We start from the raw sequence: 21,264 nt of genomic DNA, 5'->3' as shown, positions 1-21,264 counted from the left end.
ACTTGCTTCTTGGGGCCGTTTGCTTGAAGTTTTTTCCCCAAACTTTTACTCTGAGATAGTGTCTATTTTGTCTTTGAGATGAGTTTCCTGTATGCAGCAAAATGCTGGGTTTTGTTTATGTATCCAGTCTGATAGCCTATATCTTTTTATTGGGGAGTTGAATCCATTTATGTTAAGAGATATCAAGGAATAGTTGTTGCTGTTTCCTGCTATTATTGCTTTTGTAGTTTGAATTGTGCCTGTGTGTCTTTCTCCTTTTGGCTTTCTTGCTTAGGAGTTTTCTTGTTTATACTAGGATGTAGTCCCCTTATTGTATTGGGTTTGTGGTCCGATATTGTGTAAATTTAGTTTTGTCTTGGAATATCTTAATCTCTCCATCTATGGTGATTGATAGTTTTGCTGGGTATAGGAGCTTGGGCTGGCACTTGTGCTATCTTAGTGTCTGCATGATATCTGTTCAGGCTCTTCTAGCTTTCATAGTCTCTGTTGAGAAACCAGGTGTGATTCTGATTGGTCTGCTTTTATATGTTACCTGACCTTTCCCACTTACTGCTTTTAGTATTCTTTCTTTGCTTTGGGCACTTGGTGTTTTGACTATTATGTGTCGGGAGGAATTTTTTTTCTGATCCAACCTATTTGGAGTTCTGTAGGCTTCTTTTATGCTCATGGTCATCTCATTCTTAGGGTAGGGAAGTTTTCTTCTACAATTTTGTTGAAGATATTTACTGTGCCTCTTAGTTGATATTCTTCGCCCTCTTCTATTCCTATTATCCTTAGGTTTGGTCTTCTCATTGTGTCCCGCATCTCCTGGACATTTTGGTTTTTGGTTTTTGCATCTTCTCTGACTGTTTTGTTTATGTTTTCAATGTTGTCTTTAGCCCCTGAGATTCTCTCTTCCATCTCTTGTAGTCTGTTGGAAGTGCTTGCATCTGTGAGTCCTGTATTCTTTTGTAGGTTTTCTACCGCTATGGTTGTCTTTTTTTAGTGTTTTCTTTATTGTGTCCATTTAGGTTCTAAATTCCTTCTTCCATTCCTTCATCTCTTTGGTTCTGTTTTCCTCTAGTTCTTTGAGTTCTTTGAGTGTTTTTCTTGTTTCTTCTTTAAAAGCTTCTAATTCTTTATGCTTTTCTTCCCGTTCTTGTTTAAGGATCTCTATCATTATCTTGAGGTAGGATTTCAGGTCTGAGTCTTCTTTTTCTGGAGTGTTTGGCATTCTGCTGTTTGCTGTGATGGGAGAGCTGGGTTCTAGTGTTACCAGGTTGTCTTGGTTTCCCTGGGGTATGTTCTTTCGCTTTCCTCTTGCCATATTGTTGTCAGTGATTGGTTCTCGCCTTTCCCTTGTTCCTGGCCTGTGTCCCTGGATCTCCGCTGTTCCTGGTGGAGGATGGTCCTAGTGCCTGTTCTGCACCCAAAAGCCGCAGGCTGGGAACAGAGGGTCCAATGCTGGGTTCCTGCTACCTGGATCAAGCAGGCCAGGTGAGTGCTCAGCAGAAATCTCTCTGCCCTCTGCCTAGTTGGAACACCTTCTCACCCAGCCTGTGTCTCTGGGTCCCTGCTGTTCCTGGTGGCGGATGGTCCTAGCACTTTGTTGTATTTATTGTATTTCAATTTTTATAAGTACTTTTGTAAAAATCCAAATGTACTCCCTGAAATTCTCATATATGAACCCAGCGTTAGGAACAACTTACTGTCAACAGGCAAGTAACTGAAGAAGTCTTCATATTCATTCTGCTCAAGCTCATAGCCCATGTTTTTCATGAAAGCCTTTATTTCATTCAGATTAATCTGAACTCCTTAGGAAAAGCAGGGGAAGGGGAAAAGCAGTTAAAAATGCTAGCCATGCCTATGACTTAATTAAAGTATGAGCACGAAAAGGAATGACATTGTTTGAAGAAAGCACTGTTCTAGGACTCTGAACCAGAATCAGCTCCCTTGTTCCACCCACTGCTGCTTAACTGCAGCTCTCCCAAGACATCTATGCAGAGCTGGGTAAGTCTTCTGAGTTCTACCCAGAGATGACTCAGATTTACAGCTCTCAGAAAACAGACTTGAAATGTTGCAACCACACTGAAAAATCATACTTTCCCAAGTGGTGTTTAAAGCAGCAAAGGACCCAACAACTTAAGAAGCCAAGCAAGTGAGCAGGTAGAATGGTCATCTCCCAAAACATGAAAAGCAAAACATTGAGTCCAGTTTTACCCAGTTTCTAACTCACCCTCGAGATCCTTGATGCTATCCATCAATTTGTTCTTGAATACCTTCCCAGAAGCTGCAAAGCAAGGCACACCAGCCGCAGAGTTATACCAACAACAACAGCTCAAAGTCTGGTGCCTCAGAAAGCAACTCTAAGGATTTATATATATATATATATATATTTTCTATTTATATTCCAAGATAAAAATTAGAATAGGAGAAAATTCTTAAGATAGTAAATGTAGCTACTTGAAAAATGGCAGACAGATGGTATCCCTTCCTCTCTTTTGTCCTTAGCATCCAACAGGAATGCCCAAACAACCATGTTGATTGTAGCACTGTTCCTATTACTCAACACTGGGGTCATTAGGTGCTGGTCAGTAGATGTGAACAGAGAGAAAAACGTGTTATTTAGCCATAAAGAAGAACAAAATCTTCAAATCCAGTCATTTCCACAAAATGGAGAAAACTGAGTATCATGATACTAAGTGATACATGAGCCATATTTGTAAGGACAAATACCATGTTTTTTCCCCTCTCATTTGCAGAATCATGTGTGTGTGTGTGTGTGTGTGTGTGTTTGTGTGTGTGTTTTGCAGGGTATCAAACCTAGGGTCTTGACTGCCTTGACTACATGAAGCAAAAACTCTACCATTGATCAATGATGCCTGCTCTCATATGCAGGATCTAAAAAACATGATATGAAAATAAAGAATCCTACTTGTTGGAGGGACATGGGAAGATGAAGGTGGGATTTAGTAAGATCAGAGTCCGTTGAATGTGTGCTTAAATATATGATGAAACCTCATATTTTATATAAAAATACATGCTAACAATAAAACAAAACATTTAAGTTATAATAAAATGCTTATCAAAATCAATAACATTCAAAAATTGTATTAATATTTTATGCTTAAAGTTCTTATTTTCATATTCATTATTTTGTTTAATCCTCAATATTATACCTAAACTATATACCGTAGACTTCATTTTATTCGCTTTTGTGACACTGGTATGTAATGCTGGCTATCAGTTTTCACTGGGTCGGAGATTAGCTCACTAGTAAACTAGATACTGCTGAGTTAGGACTCACCATTAAGTGGCAAGGCTTTCATTAATACATTGTTTTCTTTTAGGTGGTGTCTTAACCCAATGTTTTTAAGAACATTGCTCAAGTTGCTATGGTCAATTTCTTCCCCTAGGCAAAGAGAATGATGATAAAGTTATTAAATTACAAATTTGAGTTATAACAAGACCACAATATCTGTGTAGCATCATAAAATATAAAATTAAAAATAAACAATAACCAAGGGCTGGAGAGGTGATGGTTCACAGTCAAGAGCACGGGCTGCTCTGCCAGCTGATCCATGTTCAATTCCAAGCACCCACATGGTGGTTCACAGTCATCCAGGTCCAAGGGATCCAGAGGTCCCTTCTGGCTTCTATAGATACTGTACATAAATCTCAAAAATATTTAAAAAATACCCAATAACAGAAACACTTAAGTGTCTCAGGAGAATGACAGAAATGTTACTTCTTTCTGGTCAAAGGAGCTCTCCAGCTTGGGGAAACGAGAAACAAGCACACCAGAAGTTGGTATTTTTGCATACACCACCAAATGAGCTGGTGGAAATCATTCTGCTTGTACCTAATATTTATTCTTATTTTTGCCTGAGTTATTATCTTGTTCACAGATGTCATAAGTGTAAACCTGACATGTCATTTTGACATTAAAACAGTAGGAAAAGAAAGTATGTTGCTAGGCAGGTGTGGGGCCTACACCTCTAATTACAGCATATAGGAGGCTGAGGTAGGATGCTCACTGTGAATTCAAGGCCAGCCTGGGCTGCGTAGTGATTTTAAGGCAGCTTAGGCTTCAGTAAGACTCTGTCTTAAGAAACAAAAAGTTCAAATAAAAATCTTGTTTTGCTTAAACAAAATAAAAGAAAAGAAAACATATGTTACTGAGCAAGTTCAAAGACTATGGGCTTGCTGTTGTGGAATTTCTCTGTTGGCTTTAACATAAGATACAGGCTAGGTGTGATGGCCTTTAATCCCAGCATTAGAGAGGCAGAGGCTCTCCCTCACCCACACCACCAAGACAAGGTCTCCAGCACCAGCAAGGGGCAGGGCCAGCTCTCCCGCTCTCATGCCCTTGAGTGGGCTTTGGCCTATGTTCTTGAAACATTAATTCACTACACAGCCTAGGTCGGTCTCAAAACCACAAGAGTCTTCCTCCTTCCTGAGCCCTGGAATTATAGGCATGTGTACCACACCAGGAAAGAGAACATTTTGACACTGTTTCCACTTCCCTTCTCCTTACCCAAATATGAATCTATTTCTTGCAGAAGCAAATTCAGTTGGACTTTCCTGTCACCTGAAATGCAAGATGGCACTTAGATACTGTCTTGTGGTTTGAGTATCGGTCTTTCAAAATGTGCACATTCCAGTTAAAGAAAATTCTTCAACTGCAAAGGTTCAAAGATTTAACAATGGCCTAGAATTATCTTTAACTAGTCATTTTATTTTTAATCCATAAGCACAACATTGAGGAAAGTAAAAGAATGTAAATATGATAAAAATTCTCATTACACTAAACCATGTTTCTTCACTTCCGTTCCTTATATATTATTGAGGACAAAGGGGGTGTGTTATATTTTTTAGTTTTTAATGCATCAAGTATTCATTGGATGTCTACTATATCCAAGGCCTTTATTCAGTGCCGAGAATACAATGGACAACAAAATATCTGCTCCCATGGAGGCAGGAACTAATGCCCTAAACACTTTTAACTCCAGTTCCTCTGCTGGGGTCTTTAGGTACATATATATACATAGCAACCACTTGGTTACAAACAATACCCAGCAGAGAGTACTTTATCAAAACACAGAAATGCATTTCTTTCTAACTAAGAAAATATTTTGAGTATCTCCCTAGCTATTCTTTAGATCCCTTTGGCTAAGTGCTATATATTTGACTATAGTTTTAAAACTTGGCCTTTATTAACTTTTTCAGAGCATAGGGCAAAATCCACTAATATTTATTTTCTGTCCTGTCTGCTTGCAATATGTATCTTCAGAGTAAGACAATATTCCAGCCTAACTTTACATAATCTTGCTTGACTCCTATGTTAGGCAGAATATTGAACAAAAAATTAGAGATTGGTCAAGAAATTGGGGATTGTTCTTTTGGCAAGCAAAAAGTCTTATGGTTTGAAGCATGTTAAGTTTTGTAGAGGGGAATTTCAGTGAAGTTCAAACTGCTCTTAGTCTTCAATATTATCTCACTATGCTAAAGACACTTGTCACACTTACAATTACTCTTTCAACTTGGCTTTTGATGAAGATGATGGAAAAAATACTAAGCCACAATCAACATATCAGCATTTCTCATTAAACCATTTTCCAAAAAAAAAAAAAAAAAAAAAAAACCCTAAACTGTAAGAGGATTATTTTTAACAAAAACTTATGAGCTCTACCCCAGACCCAAATGTACAATTCTGAGAGGGTGATTTGTTTGGAACTAATGATTGATATTTACAAATTTACTAAATGTATTTATTAGGTACATAGTATTATTATGGTCACAGTGTCTCTTCACAGCAATAAAATACTAAGACAACTCCCTTTTGTCTTCTTTCTATGTCCCACTGCAAAGGATCTTGGGAGATGCTGGGATATGGGAGGCTGACTGAAGTGAAACTCCATGGTACAGTTGTCATCCATGGGGAGATAGGACTTTGTGGTGATGCAACTGTTCACCCAAATTCTGTAAGCCCAATAAACTCATTTGCCTTCCTAGGACTTAGGTGGAATGGTTTCTTTTGTTGTTGGCATATATGGGCTGAGCAGACACTGTGTATCCTTCAGGGGAGTTCACACAAGCATTATCTTACAATATTGTAGTTAATACTTAAATAACCTCTATCACATCCCTCCTCTTCCTCTTTTTCTTCTTGATTGTTTGTTTGTTTTGTTTTGACAAAGGGTCTTTCTACCATGCAGCACTTGTAGTCCTAGAACTTGCTCTATAGACCAGGCTGCCCTTGAGCTCACAGAGATCCATCTGCCTCTGCCACCCATGTGCTGAGACTAGAGAAGTGTGCTACTATACCTGGTTACCACTTTCTTTTTCTTCCTTTTTCATTGCTCTTTGTATTCTTTCCTAACTTTTATTTTTTATTTCTCTCATCATAATATTCTTTAAAAATTCTTCTACAACTATCTATCTATCTATCTATCTATCTATCTATCTATCTATCTATCTATCTACTTATCTATCTATTCATCTCCCCCCAACCCCACCATCCATCCATCCATCCATCCATCTTTTCTGCATATAGTGGGAAAGGCAGTGTGAACACAACAGCTCAGGCTTGGAGGTCAGTGGAGCTCTAGGAAGTCTACGTTCCCCTTCCATCATGAGGGTCCTGGGGAATCAAACTCAAGCCTTCAGCCTTGGCAGCAATCTTGCCAGCCTTCAAATATTTAAGTTGAAGAAACTTTTATTCACTTGATCCTAACACTGACAATAATCTTTTGGTGAAACTCTTTGGCATAGGAAGTCTTGTAGAAGCAATGAGGGCAATGAATGGTATATGATCTATATCAAATTAACACCAAGAGACAGTGTTTTCCTGATCTTTAGGTCTGGGTCTCTATGTGCTTCTGATTTTTTCTATGAAATCAATAAACATACTTAAAATGTTTTCATTGAGAAATAAAATTATTCTTTTTAAAAGTTCTGATCATGCATTTGTTACTCTTAAGCACTTACTTTTGACTGGACTCAGCAGTAGAATTTCTCAGTAAAGACAATCTATGCATGTTTTATGGCTATCTGTTCCTGGCAGTTTTCTTTGGCTTCCTTCCTTCTCCTTGCTAAAAGCTTACCATATTATGAAACTCCCCCCCCCCTTTTAAAAATTCTTGTTTTATTGGATATTTCCTTTACATTTCAAATGTTATCCCCTTTCCTGGTTCCCCCTCTAGAATCTCCCTATCGAATCCTCCCTCCCCCTGCCTCTATGAGATCGCTCCTACACCCACCCACTCCTTCCCACCTCCCCGCCCTGGCATTCTCCTACACTGGGCATCCAGCCTTCACAGGACCAAGGGTCTCCTCCCACTGATGCCTGATAAGGCCATCCTCTGCTACATTTGCTGGTAGAGCCAAGGGTCCCTCTATGTGTACTCTTTGGTTGGTGGCTTAGTCTCTGGGAGCTCTAGGGGGTCTGGTTAGTTGATATTGTTGTTCTTCCTATGGGGTTGCAAACCCTTTTAGCTCCTTCTGGTCTTTTCTCTAACTCCTCCATCTTTTCAGAATACTGCATTAACATTTGTGTTGCAGGACCCTGGAGTAACAAGATGCTGAATCTTGGGCACTTTGGTTTCTTTCTGCTTTTTTTTTTTTCTTTCTTTTTTTGAGATTGAGATCGAGAAGCTTTTAAATTCTGCTAGTTCTTTCTAGCCCTACTGCCAAGATACAGTAGTATTTGTTAGTCTAGGACTATTTTTTAAAAACATAATAACCAAGTTGAGGACACTCAAATTGACATCCACCACAATCCATGAACAGACTTGAATTCTTTTCTCCAGTTCTCCTTGGCCTCTTACAAGAATGCCCTTATTGAATAGCAGATGTACTCTGCCAGGAGTCAAGACCTTTGCTTTACAGAGAAACCCTGTTTATCATTCCCACTGATAAACAACTCTTCCAGTCCTCACCCAGAGCACCAGCAGCTACTTTTGTGGCCATGCACTTCTCAAAGAACATAGGAAGCTTGCATTTATCTGCTTTCATGAGTTTCTGACAGCTGGTGTCTGGAAAGGGAACATGTAGCTTCACTTTGATGAAGCCCACTACCTAGGGATGCCACATAAAATAACTAAAATCCATTTTGTAGAGTACTGTGTTTGAAATACTCACAATCAACTGGCAGATTTTTAGTTAATTCATCTATTTCCTCTTCCTCAAGAGGATATCCCAGGAATTCAACAGTATCATAAATATTATCAACACTGACTTTTCCACCTTAGGAAAGGGAGAATAGAAGAAAATTGGTCTTATGTCAATAGGAAAAAAAATGGTACCCTACACCCATCAATCCATATAATCAGGAAGTGAAAAGTCACAGCACCATAAAGCTCTTGAAGTGAGTAAATTTCAAGAATCAGTCAGGAATCTGGGAAAGGAAAGCTGTTCTCTGAGCTCTGGAGAACACTGTCATGGCTGTCTCTAGGATGAGTTTACTCGGAAGAGTAGGCAAGACTTACTATCACAGCAGTTGCAATTTAGCCAACAAATTCTTACCAGTATAAAATGAGTTAAAATTGCTACAGACAGATGGGTATCAATACAAGATATTGATAGACACTCTGGTGCCTGCTCTACCAAACACAGTAATGCAATTGGTACTGTAAACGGAGAGAAGGGGCACTATGGCTTTCCCTTTCTCAGAACATTTTTCACTCACTCCTGAGAGTCCGCAGCGAGTCTGCCAACACGTTTTTAAACACCATGTTGTCATCTGTAAGATAAAAGTTACATTAATTAGAGAAGTGAAAATCCAAGAAGTCCTGTTACCAACGTTCTCAGTCCTGTCGAGTTTACTGGAATGCTCGAGGCTGACTATTCTGCTTTGGTATCTGATGGACAACAAGTAGAACTTGAACGAATTGAGGCACAGGTTGTTTTCTTTTCTTGTTTTCTGAGGTTCTCTTTTTTGTTCTGTGAATCTTTTTTTATCATCTTTTCTGACTTTAGCACTAAGTATGTTATAGATACTTGGTCCAATATTTAAAATTGTTTATTCGTAATTATCAGCACCTCCCCAAAGTGTTATAACCCGATTTAGCATTTGAATAAGGAGGAATGCATACTTTTGTAAAATTTGGCTTTTACTTTTCATTTTCAACAAGCTGTTAAATAACTCTGCTCATATAACCTTATATATATCCTCCATGCCCATAGGTACCCCTAACTAATGGTGGGGTCTGAAGTACTTACCATCTGCTGGAACTTTGCTCTGTATTAGTTGGCTTTCACTATTTGTTAATTCAATGCCCACGTCTTCCAGATATGGTTGTATGTCCTGGGCATTTAGTTGAGGACCTTTAAAAAGATGAGAGACACAATAAACAAGGCATTTTCATAGGTAATGACTCCTCACTATGGAAATAATAAAAAGAGACAATTGCAAGAGGCATCATACCAGAGTGCTAAAGACACAAAGAGGTTTATCTCTCTGTGGAGCATTACAAGAAGGAGCCAAGAGCAACGCATGTTTCCTTTATCGGCGAAAGAAGCAAAGAATGAAAGAAGACCAGACAATGGGTTAGAACGTTCAGTGAGGGGCAGGAGGGCAGGGAAGATGGTATGGGAAGATGCTGAGCACAGCAGCAAACGATAGCAGAAACCAGGTAAAGTCGGGGAATGTTAAAATTAAGATTAAAATCAGTAAGCCATGGACAATAACAAACACAAGTAGGCAGTGAAAGAACCCCCCCTCAGTGAGACATTAAGCAAAAGGAGAACCACTGTAAGCTCTATGCCCCTGCCCCCAATAAATTATTCTCCAAAGAATAATAAAAGAAAAGACAGATCTGCCATCCATGGATAAGGTAGAGGACCAGACACTGAGAGGGGTGGGCTATTTGAAGCAGGAAGAGTTGAAGGCCTTGCAGATTGACTTCTCCTTGCTTCTCTGGCTAAGCTAGTGACCTAAGAATCAGCATGGGCCCAGAAAACTGGCTGTGACTTGGAAACAGGTCCATGCAACCGGTCTACTTTGTGGGAAATGTGGGTCGTGCTGCAGAAGGTGTCCACGGTGAAAACTGTTGGCTGACATCTGGGAATACTGCAAGGGAAGACATGGACTACCAGAGAGTGTGTGGGGGCTAGATAGAGATAAGCAAAGCCAGGCACACTGAGTCAGTGCCCATGCCCTGCCTGGACCCCACCACACAGATTGTTTAGGCTTGGTTAGGCTCCGCCCTTTCATAGCTCTAGGGATACTTGGTGGGGACCCAGCAGCTGCTTGAGCATTCCCCACTCCCGCTGACCCTGCAGCACTGGCAGGGTGTGTCTGGTGAAAGGGGGCATCCAACTGGATGCTCTTCAGGCTGCTGTACTAGGAACACCCGCATGCGTTCAGCCCTTTCCCAGTATCTGAAACAGCCCTTCTCAGCCTAGTGTGATCCAATTGCCGCCCCCCAACACCCTCGCCAGGTAAGCTGAAAAACAAAGCAAACAACAACAAAACAAAAACAGAAAATCTGGCAGAAAACAAAGTCTCTGTTTTCTATCTAGTAACCAAGATTAAAAAAATACTGATTTAAAAACTGTTTTTGTCTTGCTTTGTTCTTATATGCACCTTCCTTCTCTCACGAGCTTCTCCATTTTGCTTTTCTACACCTTTACTTCTTCTTTATAAAGATTTACTTTTTAAAATTATGTGTGCATTTGTGTGGGTATGTGTCAGATTTCTTGGAGCTAGTTACAGGCTGTTGTAAGTAGCTTGATGTGGGTGCCAACAACTGTACCTGGGTCCCCTGAAGAGCAGTATGTGCTCTGAGCTGCTGAACCATCACTCCAGCCCCACCTCCTGTTCCTACTAGTTATTCTTTAATTTTACTAACTTGTAATTTACTAGTTTACTATATATAACTATCCTAGCTTCTTGCCTTTTGATCCTCATTGGGCACAAAATTAAACAAACGCATTTAAATATCTGCTTTGTTCTTAAGGAGTTGTCACTGCAGTCCTCTTTCTACTCTGAGAGGCAACGTTAGCTAACACTTCAGAGAAGACCACCCGAGTAAGACTGAAAGAGGCAATATCAATACCACAAGCTAGACAACCAAACAGCAAAAACAACAACAAAAAACTGAAGAGGCAATATCTCTTTCCAAAGCTCAGAACTCTTTAAAAATCAAATCAAAAGGATTGAAACGCTGGACAAAGAATTCAAAAGCCTGCATGGAAAATGACCTTCAATCCCAATGAGGATTCAAAGGAAGTCAATTCAAAACTTGGCTGAAAAGCTCTTTAAGGACAATGAAACACACACAGGCACAGAAACACACACACACACACACACACACACACATGCATACATACATTCATATTGACACAGACAGACATACACAGATATATGCACAGGCACACACACAGACACACACACAGACAGATACACATACATACACAAACACACAAATATATACACACATACATATAGGCATATACACATACACAGACAGACACATAGATATATACAGACACAGACAGAGACCCACACAGATATACACATAAATACAGAGACATAGACCCCCCCACATACACACATACAAATATGCAGACATACACAGAGAGACACACACACACAGACATACATACAGACACATAAACACAGACACAGAGGCAGGCAGGCAGGCAGGCAGGCAGACAGACAGACAGACAGATAGACACACTACTAAAAATTCACACCAAATAAATTTTGGAAATAAAAAGTCACAACAAATTAAGTAAAGAAATTCAATAAAAAGCATCACCAATAAACTGAGTCAAGCAGGGAGAATATTGAGGGCAAAGTTGGAGAAATTATATTCACAGAGTAATAAGGAAGAGAATCTAAACAATCATGACTTTAACATCTAAGAACTCGGACACAAACAATAGCTCAAGCTTAAGAATCCATGGGAGTAAAAGCAACATTGATATAAACCAGAGACAAACTATATGAGGAACTCCCAAATCTAGGGAAAGAACAGGATATCTGGGAATAAGAGACATGCAGATCCTCAAATAAATGTGGCCTGAGTAGAACCACTTCATGATACATCTGAATTAAAATTCGAAGAGAACAGAACGCAGTGTTGAGGGCCAGCAAGATTGCTCAGTGGTTGGGGTCCTGGCTACCACGCCTGACAACCTGAATTCAATTTCCAAAACCCCTATGATGGAGAGAGAATTCTCACATGTGTTCTCTCACCTCTGCACACGCTTTGTGACAGGCACACCCCTCCACAGATGAATTAGATGAACGAAAGTTGCTGAGAATAGCAAATGCACCAAAGTCTAAAAGTCAGAAGAAGATGGGATTATATTCAAGACCTGGGGGTGAAATTCTGCTAAATCAGATTACTGCATCTAACAAAGCCATCCCATAATAGTGATGGAGACAAGCACAAACTAAAACAAGCCATGGCTGTCATGCCAACATTGCAGAAGACACTTAAGTCATCCTATACTCGTGGAGAAAGTAAGGCAGACATGATAACAAGACCTTGGGAAACAACAAGTTTTCTGAGATTAGATAAAATAATTAGCAGATTAGGAAGCATGATAAGCTCAGTAAACTAGCTAACCCTATGATGAAATGAGGGGGAAAGAACAGGGTACGATGGGGTGGGGGACTAGAACCTGTGTCCAGAGGATGTGAGGGAGATGATGCCGGGTTGCAAAAATATCGACCCTATTCCAGAAAGAGAGGCAGAGATACAGATAGAAAGACGGACAGTCAATGGAATAACATTGACAATCACAAAGTGAGGGTTGGGGCAACTGAGAAGTGATAGACCAAGGGCGAAACAAGCAAGCAGCACATGGTTCCTCAGTGGGGAGGGGCACTGAAGCCTTATCTGAAGATGGCTGGCCCTGGCTAACAGAGGCTAACAGTCTTGCTCTCACCAACCTTGAGGGAGACAGCTACTTCTCTGGCATGATGGGACGGTAGTAAGGAGGAGGCCCATGTGGTGAGCTTTATGTCTCAGAGGGCTATAGCCCAGCCCAAGCTTGAGAAGGAACCTATTGCTTAAGACAGCCTTCCTGGGGTCTTGAACCATGGAAGCATCATAAGCCTACAGTAAGTAAGGTGAGGCAGGGCCTTAGGGGGTAGTAGTGGAGACAGGGAGGGCCAGATGATAACAAGCAGAAAAGTTCAGGTGGCAGGAGGCTCAGCTTGGGTAGTGATGTGTGTGGTGGATGGCAGCCCTGCCCTCAATGCTAGGAGCTGACTCTGAAGCCTGGGGAAAACTATGGAATCAGCCCCTAGCCTTATGTCAGTGAGTGGATTGGTCTCTAGAGCCACCTTCATAGTGTGTGGTTCATTAGGATCTGAACTCTGGTGGTGTCAGCTGCTTGTTTGACAGCTGCAATTGTGTCTCTCCAGCTTGGGGTATTTAATGTTCAGCAGGTCTGTATTGTACAGATCTCAGTACCATGCCTACTTCTCGAAACCAGCACTCTCAGAACGTAACCCTCTCCTTCCTTAACAGCTAGCCACTGGAGGGTCTGCCAAGGCTTCTGAACTACACAGCTAAGGAGGCAAAGCGGAGGCCATGGGAAAGGGGCAATCAGAGTGAAGACAGCTCTGTTGGACACTGGCACTTGTCACATGTTCAGCACTGTTATAGGAGGAACCAGAGCTGATGGATGAATGGTAAAACGGATCTGTTACACTTGCTTAGAAAATACCAATTGCACACAAAAAGAATTTAGCTAAGGGGGCACTCGGTGAGTATGCAGCATACTGATCAGACTTACTAAAAACCACAGGGAAATCTATACCTCTAACATGATAACAAGTTTAGGTTGCTGGGGAACTGTTTCTGACAAGGTTTGCTCAGGAAGATTGACATCAGTTAGGCTCCTTCTTTATTGCAGCAGCTCTCAACCTGTGGGTCGTGATCCCCGCAGGGGCCACATATCAGATATCCTGCCTATCAGATATTTATGTTATGATTCAGAACACTAGCAAAGTTATAATCATGAAGTAGCAATAGAAACAATTTTATGCTTGGGATCACCATTATATGAGACACAGTATTAAAGGGTTGCAGCATTAGGAAAGTTGAGAACCCCTGTTCTTTTGGTAAGTTAAGAATGGGAGGCACCAATCACAGCTGCCATCATGTCCTGGTCCAGTATCTCTGTAAGGAAAAGCTTAATTCTGCAATATAGGCCGAAGGACCTTGGTCAACAGCTGTCCCAGGGAACAATACTTAGGTAATTGGAACTGCTTCTTTACAGTATAAGTCTCCCCTACCCCTCTTCTTGCTCTAGAGATAACAGTAAACTGTATCTCCACTGTGTAAAACTACCCATCTAAAGCAGCTAAGCTTATGGTTTCTATAAAACATGTTTAAATGCTTGAACATGTAATTTAGGGCTGGAATGTTATCTGTGTATCTCTTAAAAATGTTATGTGTGAAATGTTATAACTCAGGATTTATATAATAAGCCTAAAATAATTTCTACATGGAGCCTATTTCTCTTTGGGCATGAGATAAAATTGAGTGTGTGTTAATATTATTACAGAGTATTTTTATTTTCCCTTGGTGTTCTGAAGTGAGTTCTCACTGGGAGGCTTGTTTTTCCTGGTTCTATGCATGCTCAGCATTGCAGGAAATATAAAAGCTTAAGTTCATTCATTCTTCTAGAATTGGAGTTACAGCAAGTCTGAGCCACCATTTGTGCTCCAGGAACCACACGTGAGTCCTCTGTAAGAACAGTGAGTGCTCTTAACTGCTGAGCTGTCTCTCCAGCAGCTTTACAAAAATTCCCTCTTAAATTACATATATGAGGGGTAGAGGTATGTAACAATCAGTTCTCCCTCGGACCACCACGTGAGTCTCAGAGACGGAACTCAGGCTGTCAGGCTTGGCGGCAGAGAGGTGACCCTTATGGACTTAAAAGGTTTATTTTTATTTTTTGGTGTGAGTGTTTTGCCTACATGTATGCCTCTGCACTAAATGTGTGTCTGGTGCCCACAGTGGTCAGAAGACAGTTTTGGAAATCTAGAACTGGAATCACAGATGGTTGGAAACTGCCACAGATGGTTGGAACTGAACTCAAGCAGCCAGTGTTCTTATGAAATTTATAAAACTTTATTTTTATATTTTTTGAAATTATTAGACAATCATCCTAAATATTCTCTCTCCTCCTTATAATATTCTTCACTGAGTATTTTCCTCTACTTAATCTTCCTTCTCCTCCTCTGTTACTTATCCTATACACTTTTCCTTTAGCATTCTTTCTTACATATACATTTTCTTAAATAATTCTTAGCTTTGTAACACATTATACTATTTTTTTCTACTTCCTAGCCTATGGTCACTGGTGGTTTATTAGTTGGTTAAATTGATTTTAAATGTATCTTTACATATTGCTTGTGTTGGCAATCTTGTTATAGCAATTTGTTTTCTCTAAGTGTTTGGGATTGGGCCCTCAAGCTTTGGTCAATGAGAAGATTCCCAAATTAAACTGGAAGAGATATATAAGCCATCCGATGTACAAAGGAGAGGAGCCATCTAGGAGAGGCTAAGGCTAGCAGGTGATCTTTCAGAGACGTTTCACCACGGAACTGTGATGAATGAGCCTTTGGAGGCAAGGTTCAAGGGACAAGTCTCAGGATCTATTCTTGCTATTGATATATGTCTTTACTGTCATTATTAAATTAATATAACAATCCCTGGGCATTAGCCTAACCTATTGGTCATATTTTCTGCATATCAACAAAGATGTACTGTTTTGTATTGATGTTATATAGACAAATAGATGATTTCTTAATTCCTAATGACCACTCTATAATAATATCTAAATTTATACTAATAATCATTAAGCCCTTTATATAAAGGGCTGCAATTAGAGCTCTCTGCACTATAAAACTGCAATTAGGACTCTGAGACATGTCACAGACTAATTGCATAGATGGAAAGCAAGCATACAGATTTTAGGCCACAAAACTAGTACCAGTAACTCGATACCATAAATGGAACAAATGATTTATTGCAGGTGTGAGGACTAAAGATACTCTACTATATTGACTGGTTTTATCTATACAAAACGTCAATGTTAACTTAGACATAAGAATTATAGTTTTAGACTCTCAATGAACCTGTGGAGCTAGTGGTACAAAAAAGTAGGAACAATGATGTTAAGTGGGCAGAAGGAGAATAGGATAGAAGCATTTCTGAGACATGGGGCTGGGCAGATGAGGAGAGTTAAAGGAGAAGAGAGCAGGCTTAGATAGATTCAGAGGAGAACAGAAAAGATGCAGAGAGGGCAGGTAGGAAGCTGGTGGGCTTCCTACTGACAAGAGCAGGGCTTTCTTCTATAGATTTGTGTTTCTTTCGTTTTAGCAATAGAAAGGTAGGAGTTTTTTCTTTCTCTATTCAATAAAGGTTGAAACTTATTTTTTATCCAGAATGAATGAGTTCTTTTTGTGCTGGTGCTCCATATTGCAAGTAGCTATGCCTGGTAAGAGTGTATGAAAGAATATAGGAACATGTATGTATGAATGTATGTGTGTTTATGCATATTTGCTAGTGTAAATTTTTTCCTTTTGTGAGTGTGACTTTCTTCTACTGGTTTAATAAAGGTTCATTGCTTCAAGCCTCCCTCTAGCCTGACAAGTGAGAGAGGTAGCTTCTGGGCAAGAGAGAAAGGAGCCCTAGCAAGTAATCCTTTACTTAATCTCTGCTGTTTATTTGCCAAAGAACTGTAGCTCCTGGTCTCCGAGTAACCTAGACTCAAGACAGGTATATAGGTAAACATCATATTATAAAAGCAATATTAATCTTTCACAAGATCAACTCTTGCTCCTTGCCAATGCTCTTCCTCCTTGGCTACCTTTGAGAGAGAACCCAGCCTGGGACAAAGCTCCTGGCACAAACTGCAACACAGAAACACAAGAAACATGATAAGTCAAGGCAACATAAGTCTTGCAAAAGTTACATATGACTGGTATCCCATGGGCAAGCACCAATACCTAACACTATTTATGATACTCTGTTACGCTTTTAGACAAGAGCATGTTGTCTGTCCTCTGAGAGGCTCCACCCAGAAGCTGACACAGACAGATACAGACATGCACAAACAAACAGTGGATGGACCTTGGGGATTCTTACGGAAGGATAGGAGGAAGGATTGTTAGTCCTGAAGGGGATAGAGATCAACAAATCTGCATTCTTGGGGCTCTCAAGAGTCTGAGCTACCAACCAAAGAACATATACAGGCTGGACCTAGGCCTCCCCGCTCATATGTAGCAGATCTGCAGCTTGACTTTCATGTGGGCCCTGAACAACTAGAGTGGGAGCTGTCACACAACCTGTTGTCTGTATGTGGAATATGTTCTTCTAGCTAGACTGCCTTGTTTGACCTCTGTGGGACAGGAAGCACCTAGCCTCACAGAGATTTGAAGTGTCAGGGTCAGTGGGGACACTCAGGAGGCCCACTGCCCAAAGGATAAGGGCAGGGGGTATAGAAGAAGAATTGTGCGAGGGGGTGACTAGGAGTAAGGCACTGAGTGAGATGTATAGTAAAATTAAATAAATTAAAAACCCTGAGCTCTTGCTCCTGCTCTGTCCTCTCATCCTTTCCCCTTCTCTCCCCATCCCTCCTTCCCATCCAAGTGCTCATGGCCAACCTTTCTACTTTTCTGCTCTCTCTCTGCCTTTCTCTGTCTCTACTACCCCCTCAATCCCTACCTGATTCCCTGAATAAACTCTACTCTACACTAAAAATAAACACATGAATATGAAACTGAAAAAAATGACAACAAATAGTACATTAACAAGCAGCTAAATGAACTCCAGAAATTCAGGACCTGGAAAAAAAATTCAGCAACAAAGATGAGGAAGTTGGCAATGAGGATGAGAAAAGTCAGCAAGGAATTCAGATTTTAATAAGAAAATAATACTAGGAATAAAAAAAAAAGCTTTAAATGAATCAGATAAAATATAGTAGAAAGGTAACTAATAAAACTAGATCAAGCAGAATAAAGACTGTCAGGGACTGAAGACAGGCTGGGGAAATATTACAACTAGACAGCAATGAAGTTATGGCAGAGGGTCAGAGAGATGGGCAAGAAGATCTCTCTCTCTCTCTCTCTCTCTCTCTCTCTCTCTCTCTTTCTCTCTCTCTCTCTCTGTGTGTGTGTGTGTCTGTCTGTCTCTCTCTCACACATACACACAGATACATATACACATTCACATACATATATAAAGCATCCATGTTATCAGTAATTGGGATGAATAAGGCTTTGGTGTTATTTATAGAATGCTGGATTGTAGTACACACAGACACAGACACACACACACACACACACACACACACACACATCTTAATTTTAAATCTTTCCGTTATTATTTCTCACCAGAAAACAAACTGGCTGCATTTGTCAAGGAGCTCAGTGGAAACTTCCCATTTTCTGAAACACAAGGCACGAGTCAGACACAGACCATATTTTTCTTGTTTGCATATGAGGTTTTCTAAACTGTCATCATATTCACCGGGGACATTAGCTGTTTTCTGAATTGTTTCCTTGCATCCAATCAAATAATAGACTTGTGAAGGAGGTGTATTAACATGTTAAGTTTGATAATCTTCTAAACGATTATTTGGACCCAAAAGATACTTCTTTTGGTGACAGATAAACTTTTTCTGGGCACGAATCCCTGACTTTCTATTTTTAACTCATCTGACCTTCTTCTTATATTTGATGAATAAAAACACAATGCCTTTTACTGTGTGTTATATGTGAAACAATCCCAGACCCCCTTTTCCTTCTCACTGTCAGTATCTGACTTTTCTACCAGCTGTCACAGTAATATCAATGGTTTCCCTATGACAGTCAATATAAGTTTAGCAGTACATTTATCAGTTTTCTGTCAATACTGAGATTAATAGTATATATATTCTATTAATGTATAATGTAATTGTCTATCTGTCTGCATGTCTGTCTGTCTGTCTATCTATCTATCTATCTATCTATCTATCTATCTATCTATCTATCTATCTACCTATCTATCTACCTCTCATCTATGTCTTGAGACAGAGACTCACTATGTAACTCTGACTAGCCTCAAACTCACAGAGATATGCCCGCCTCTGGTCCTAACCCCCATCCCCAAATCTGGGATTAAATGTGTGTACTACTACACTTGGCAGAAGCTCTATTTTGCCCTAGAGGATTATAACTCCACGAGCATTTCTTTCTTCCTAAGTATACTTGAGGGAGAATACCCCTAGAGGGTCTACAAGGAGAGCTCAATCATTCTTCTTAAAGGAAGTCATCATAGTAAATAAAATACCATTGCTTTTTAAGTAGTTCTGTATTTCTTTCATGTCCTTTTCCTCAATATTGTAGTTCATGTTTTCCATGATGGTTTCTAGTTTACTTGTAAACCCTTTTCCTCCTTGAAAAAGGAAGAGATGAAATAAGAAAAATACATAAAATTACACTTCAATGTTTAAAAAAAAGAATAAAAGTAAGTGGCAGGGAATAGGTGGAGGGTATCATCCCATCCCATATACGTGTCACAGATATTTTTAGCAGATTTCTGGAGTAACAGCAGTGACTAAGGTTTGTTAGTTATTCTTTGTTTATTTATAGTACAGATGTCAGAAACAACCATAATTGTGGATGCCAGGTTTGAAACCTGTCAGGTTATCTTCATAAATTTAAAATAAAGGACATAAAGGGGCATGAAAAGACTGATGAAATATAGATTATAACACTATTGGTGAGAAACATTTCCACATTCAAATTGTGAGACTGAGGCAAGCAGATCAGTGCAACTTAGGTAGGAAATGGCCATGATAGAACTATCCCCTGTAGTTTTAGTGTGAGACAGAGGGGGCCATAGAACGACCCTCAACAGAAACAAGCTCACTGCTACCATTAAATAATAAGTAGGCTTTCCAGAAAGAAACAAACTTGAAGGCTTGTCTCACTTGACATTGTATTTGTTACTACTCACTGTGAAAAGATTTCAAACCATCCAACAATCGGTTCTGATACACTTGATTATCAGCTGTAATAGAAGACATAGTCAGTGTCACAAACCCAGCAGTGCTGGTACCCATAACATGACTGTGGGCCACCACCATGAAGGCAGTAACCTTATAGATGTGGTGTATCCAGTGTTATTCACACAGCTTTCCTCAACTTGGCTTTATCAATAATGTGAAGGACTGAGTGTTACAAATGTCCTACTTTGCTAGGCTAATCTGATCTAACACGTTCCCATTGTCTTGTCTACTCTTCTGTCCTTACCTTCTCTGTGCCTTAGGGTTATCAGGCATTACAGAAGTGATGTCTCAACTCAAAAACTTGTAATCAGATCTTGATTCATGAATTAATTCCTTTCTTAAGAAGTTTTCAAATTCAGTCCCAATAGAGTAAGCCCCTCTGTGAAATAGTCTGCATGGATGCGAAGACTTTAATCTTATCACGTAAGATGTCCTTAATGTGTTGAATGCAAACAGATGTGTCATGTATACTCAGTGACTCCCACCTAGCCCCACAATACACATGCTCAAGCTCCTCCCATCCCCCCAGAAGCTGAGGCTGAATTGGAAATGCTTACAAGCAATCGGCAGAGTCTTCATCAGCTCCCAACGTTCCTTAGGTGTGAGCACTATCCCTATGTGTTTCAAAACATCATTTATTTCAGCAATGTTCACTTTGTTTCCTTTGGGGAAAAATAGAAACGAGAACAAAATGATTATAAAGTGTATCTTCTAAGCTTGCCTGCAGGGTTGGATGGTCAAAAGCCTAAGTCAAAAATCTGAGAGGATAAGAAAGAAGACATAAATTGCTCAGTGCTAGGCAGAAAAACATTTTGTAAGTTCTACTGAAATGCCTAAGTAATGTCATCTTGTTCTAACTCCACTTGTGTTTGCTCAGATAGTTCTTAGCCTTCTACCAAACTCTCCAGTGCCCATGTCTGCTTTGGAAACACATTTGCGATTTCCAAGGCCTTGACCATAGTCCAGATGTATTAGCCAAAATAATTTAAAAACTAAAATAAGTAGAAAAAATACAGGTGTAAAATAATTTACATGTTTTGACTAACATAATTACTGTGCTCTGCCAGGAATGAATATTTTAAGGTTACTCTATCCTCATTTAACTTTGATATAAACTATGGTCTTTACGGTTTTTGCCTTTAGAACTCTGTATCCCTGACTTGGCTACCAAGAGACTTTTCAGAGGCCCAAGCTCACTTTTGGTCTGGCCAGCCAAAAACCAAAACCAACCCAAAACTTGTCATTGGCTCTATCAAT

The 21,264-nt window shown here is 39.9% G+C and overlaps 1 protein-coding gene across 1 annotated transcript in view; it reads right to left on the bottom strand.

Moving 5' to 3' along the window:
- EFCAB3 (EF-hand calcium binding domain 3) overlaps positions 1 to 21,264 on the bottom strand; it is a gene marked incomplete at both ends in the record, with an annotated part of 388,991 nt that overhangs the window by 82,666 nt on the left and 285,061 nt on the right. Inside the window, 11 exons of the mRNA XM_080922461.1 lie at positions 1,689 to 1,793; positions 2,216 to 2,269; positions 3,287 to 3,391; positions 7,920 to 8,015; positions 8,122 to 8,226; positions 8,669 to 8,722; positions 9,202 to 9,306; positions 18,350 to 18,403; positions 19,287 to 19,391; positions 19,956 to 20,009; positions 20,565 to 20,669. Coding sequence (XP_080778587.1) covers positions 1,689 to 1,793; positions 2,216 to 2,269; positions 3,287 to 3,391; positions 7,920 to 8,015; positions 8,122 to 8,226; positions 8,669 to 8,722; positions 9,202 to 9,306; positions 18,350 to 18,403; positions 19,287 to 19,391; positions 19,956 to 20,009; positions 20,565 to 20,669 — 942 coding nt within the window. The remainder of the gene's footprint in view (positions 1 to 1,688; positions 1,794 to 2,215; positions 2,270 to 3,286; positions 3,392 to 7,919; positions 8,016 to 8,121; positions 8,227 to 8,668; positions 8,723 to 9,201; positions 9,307 to 18,349; positions 18,404 to 19,286; positions 19,392 to 19,955; positions 20,010 to 20,564; positions 20,670 to 21,264) is intronic.

This window comes from Micromys minutus, assembly GCF_963924665.1.
Source record: "Micromys minutus genome assembly, chromosome: 10".
Lineage (NCBI taxonomy): Eukaryota > Metazoa > Chordata > Mammalia > Rodentia > Muridae > Micromys > Micromys minutus.
This window is presented reverse-complemented; position numbering and strand designations above follow the sequence as displayed.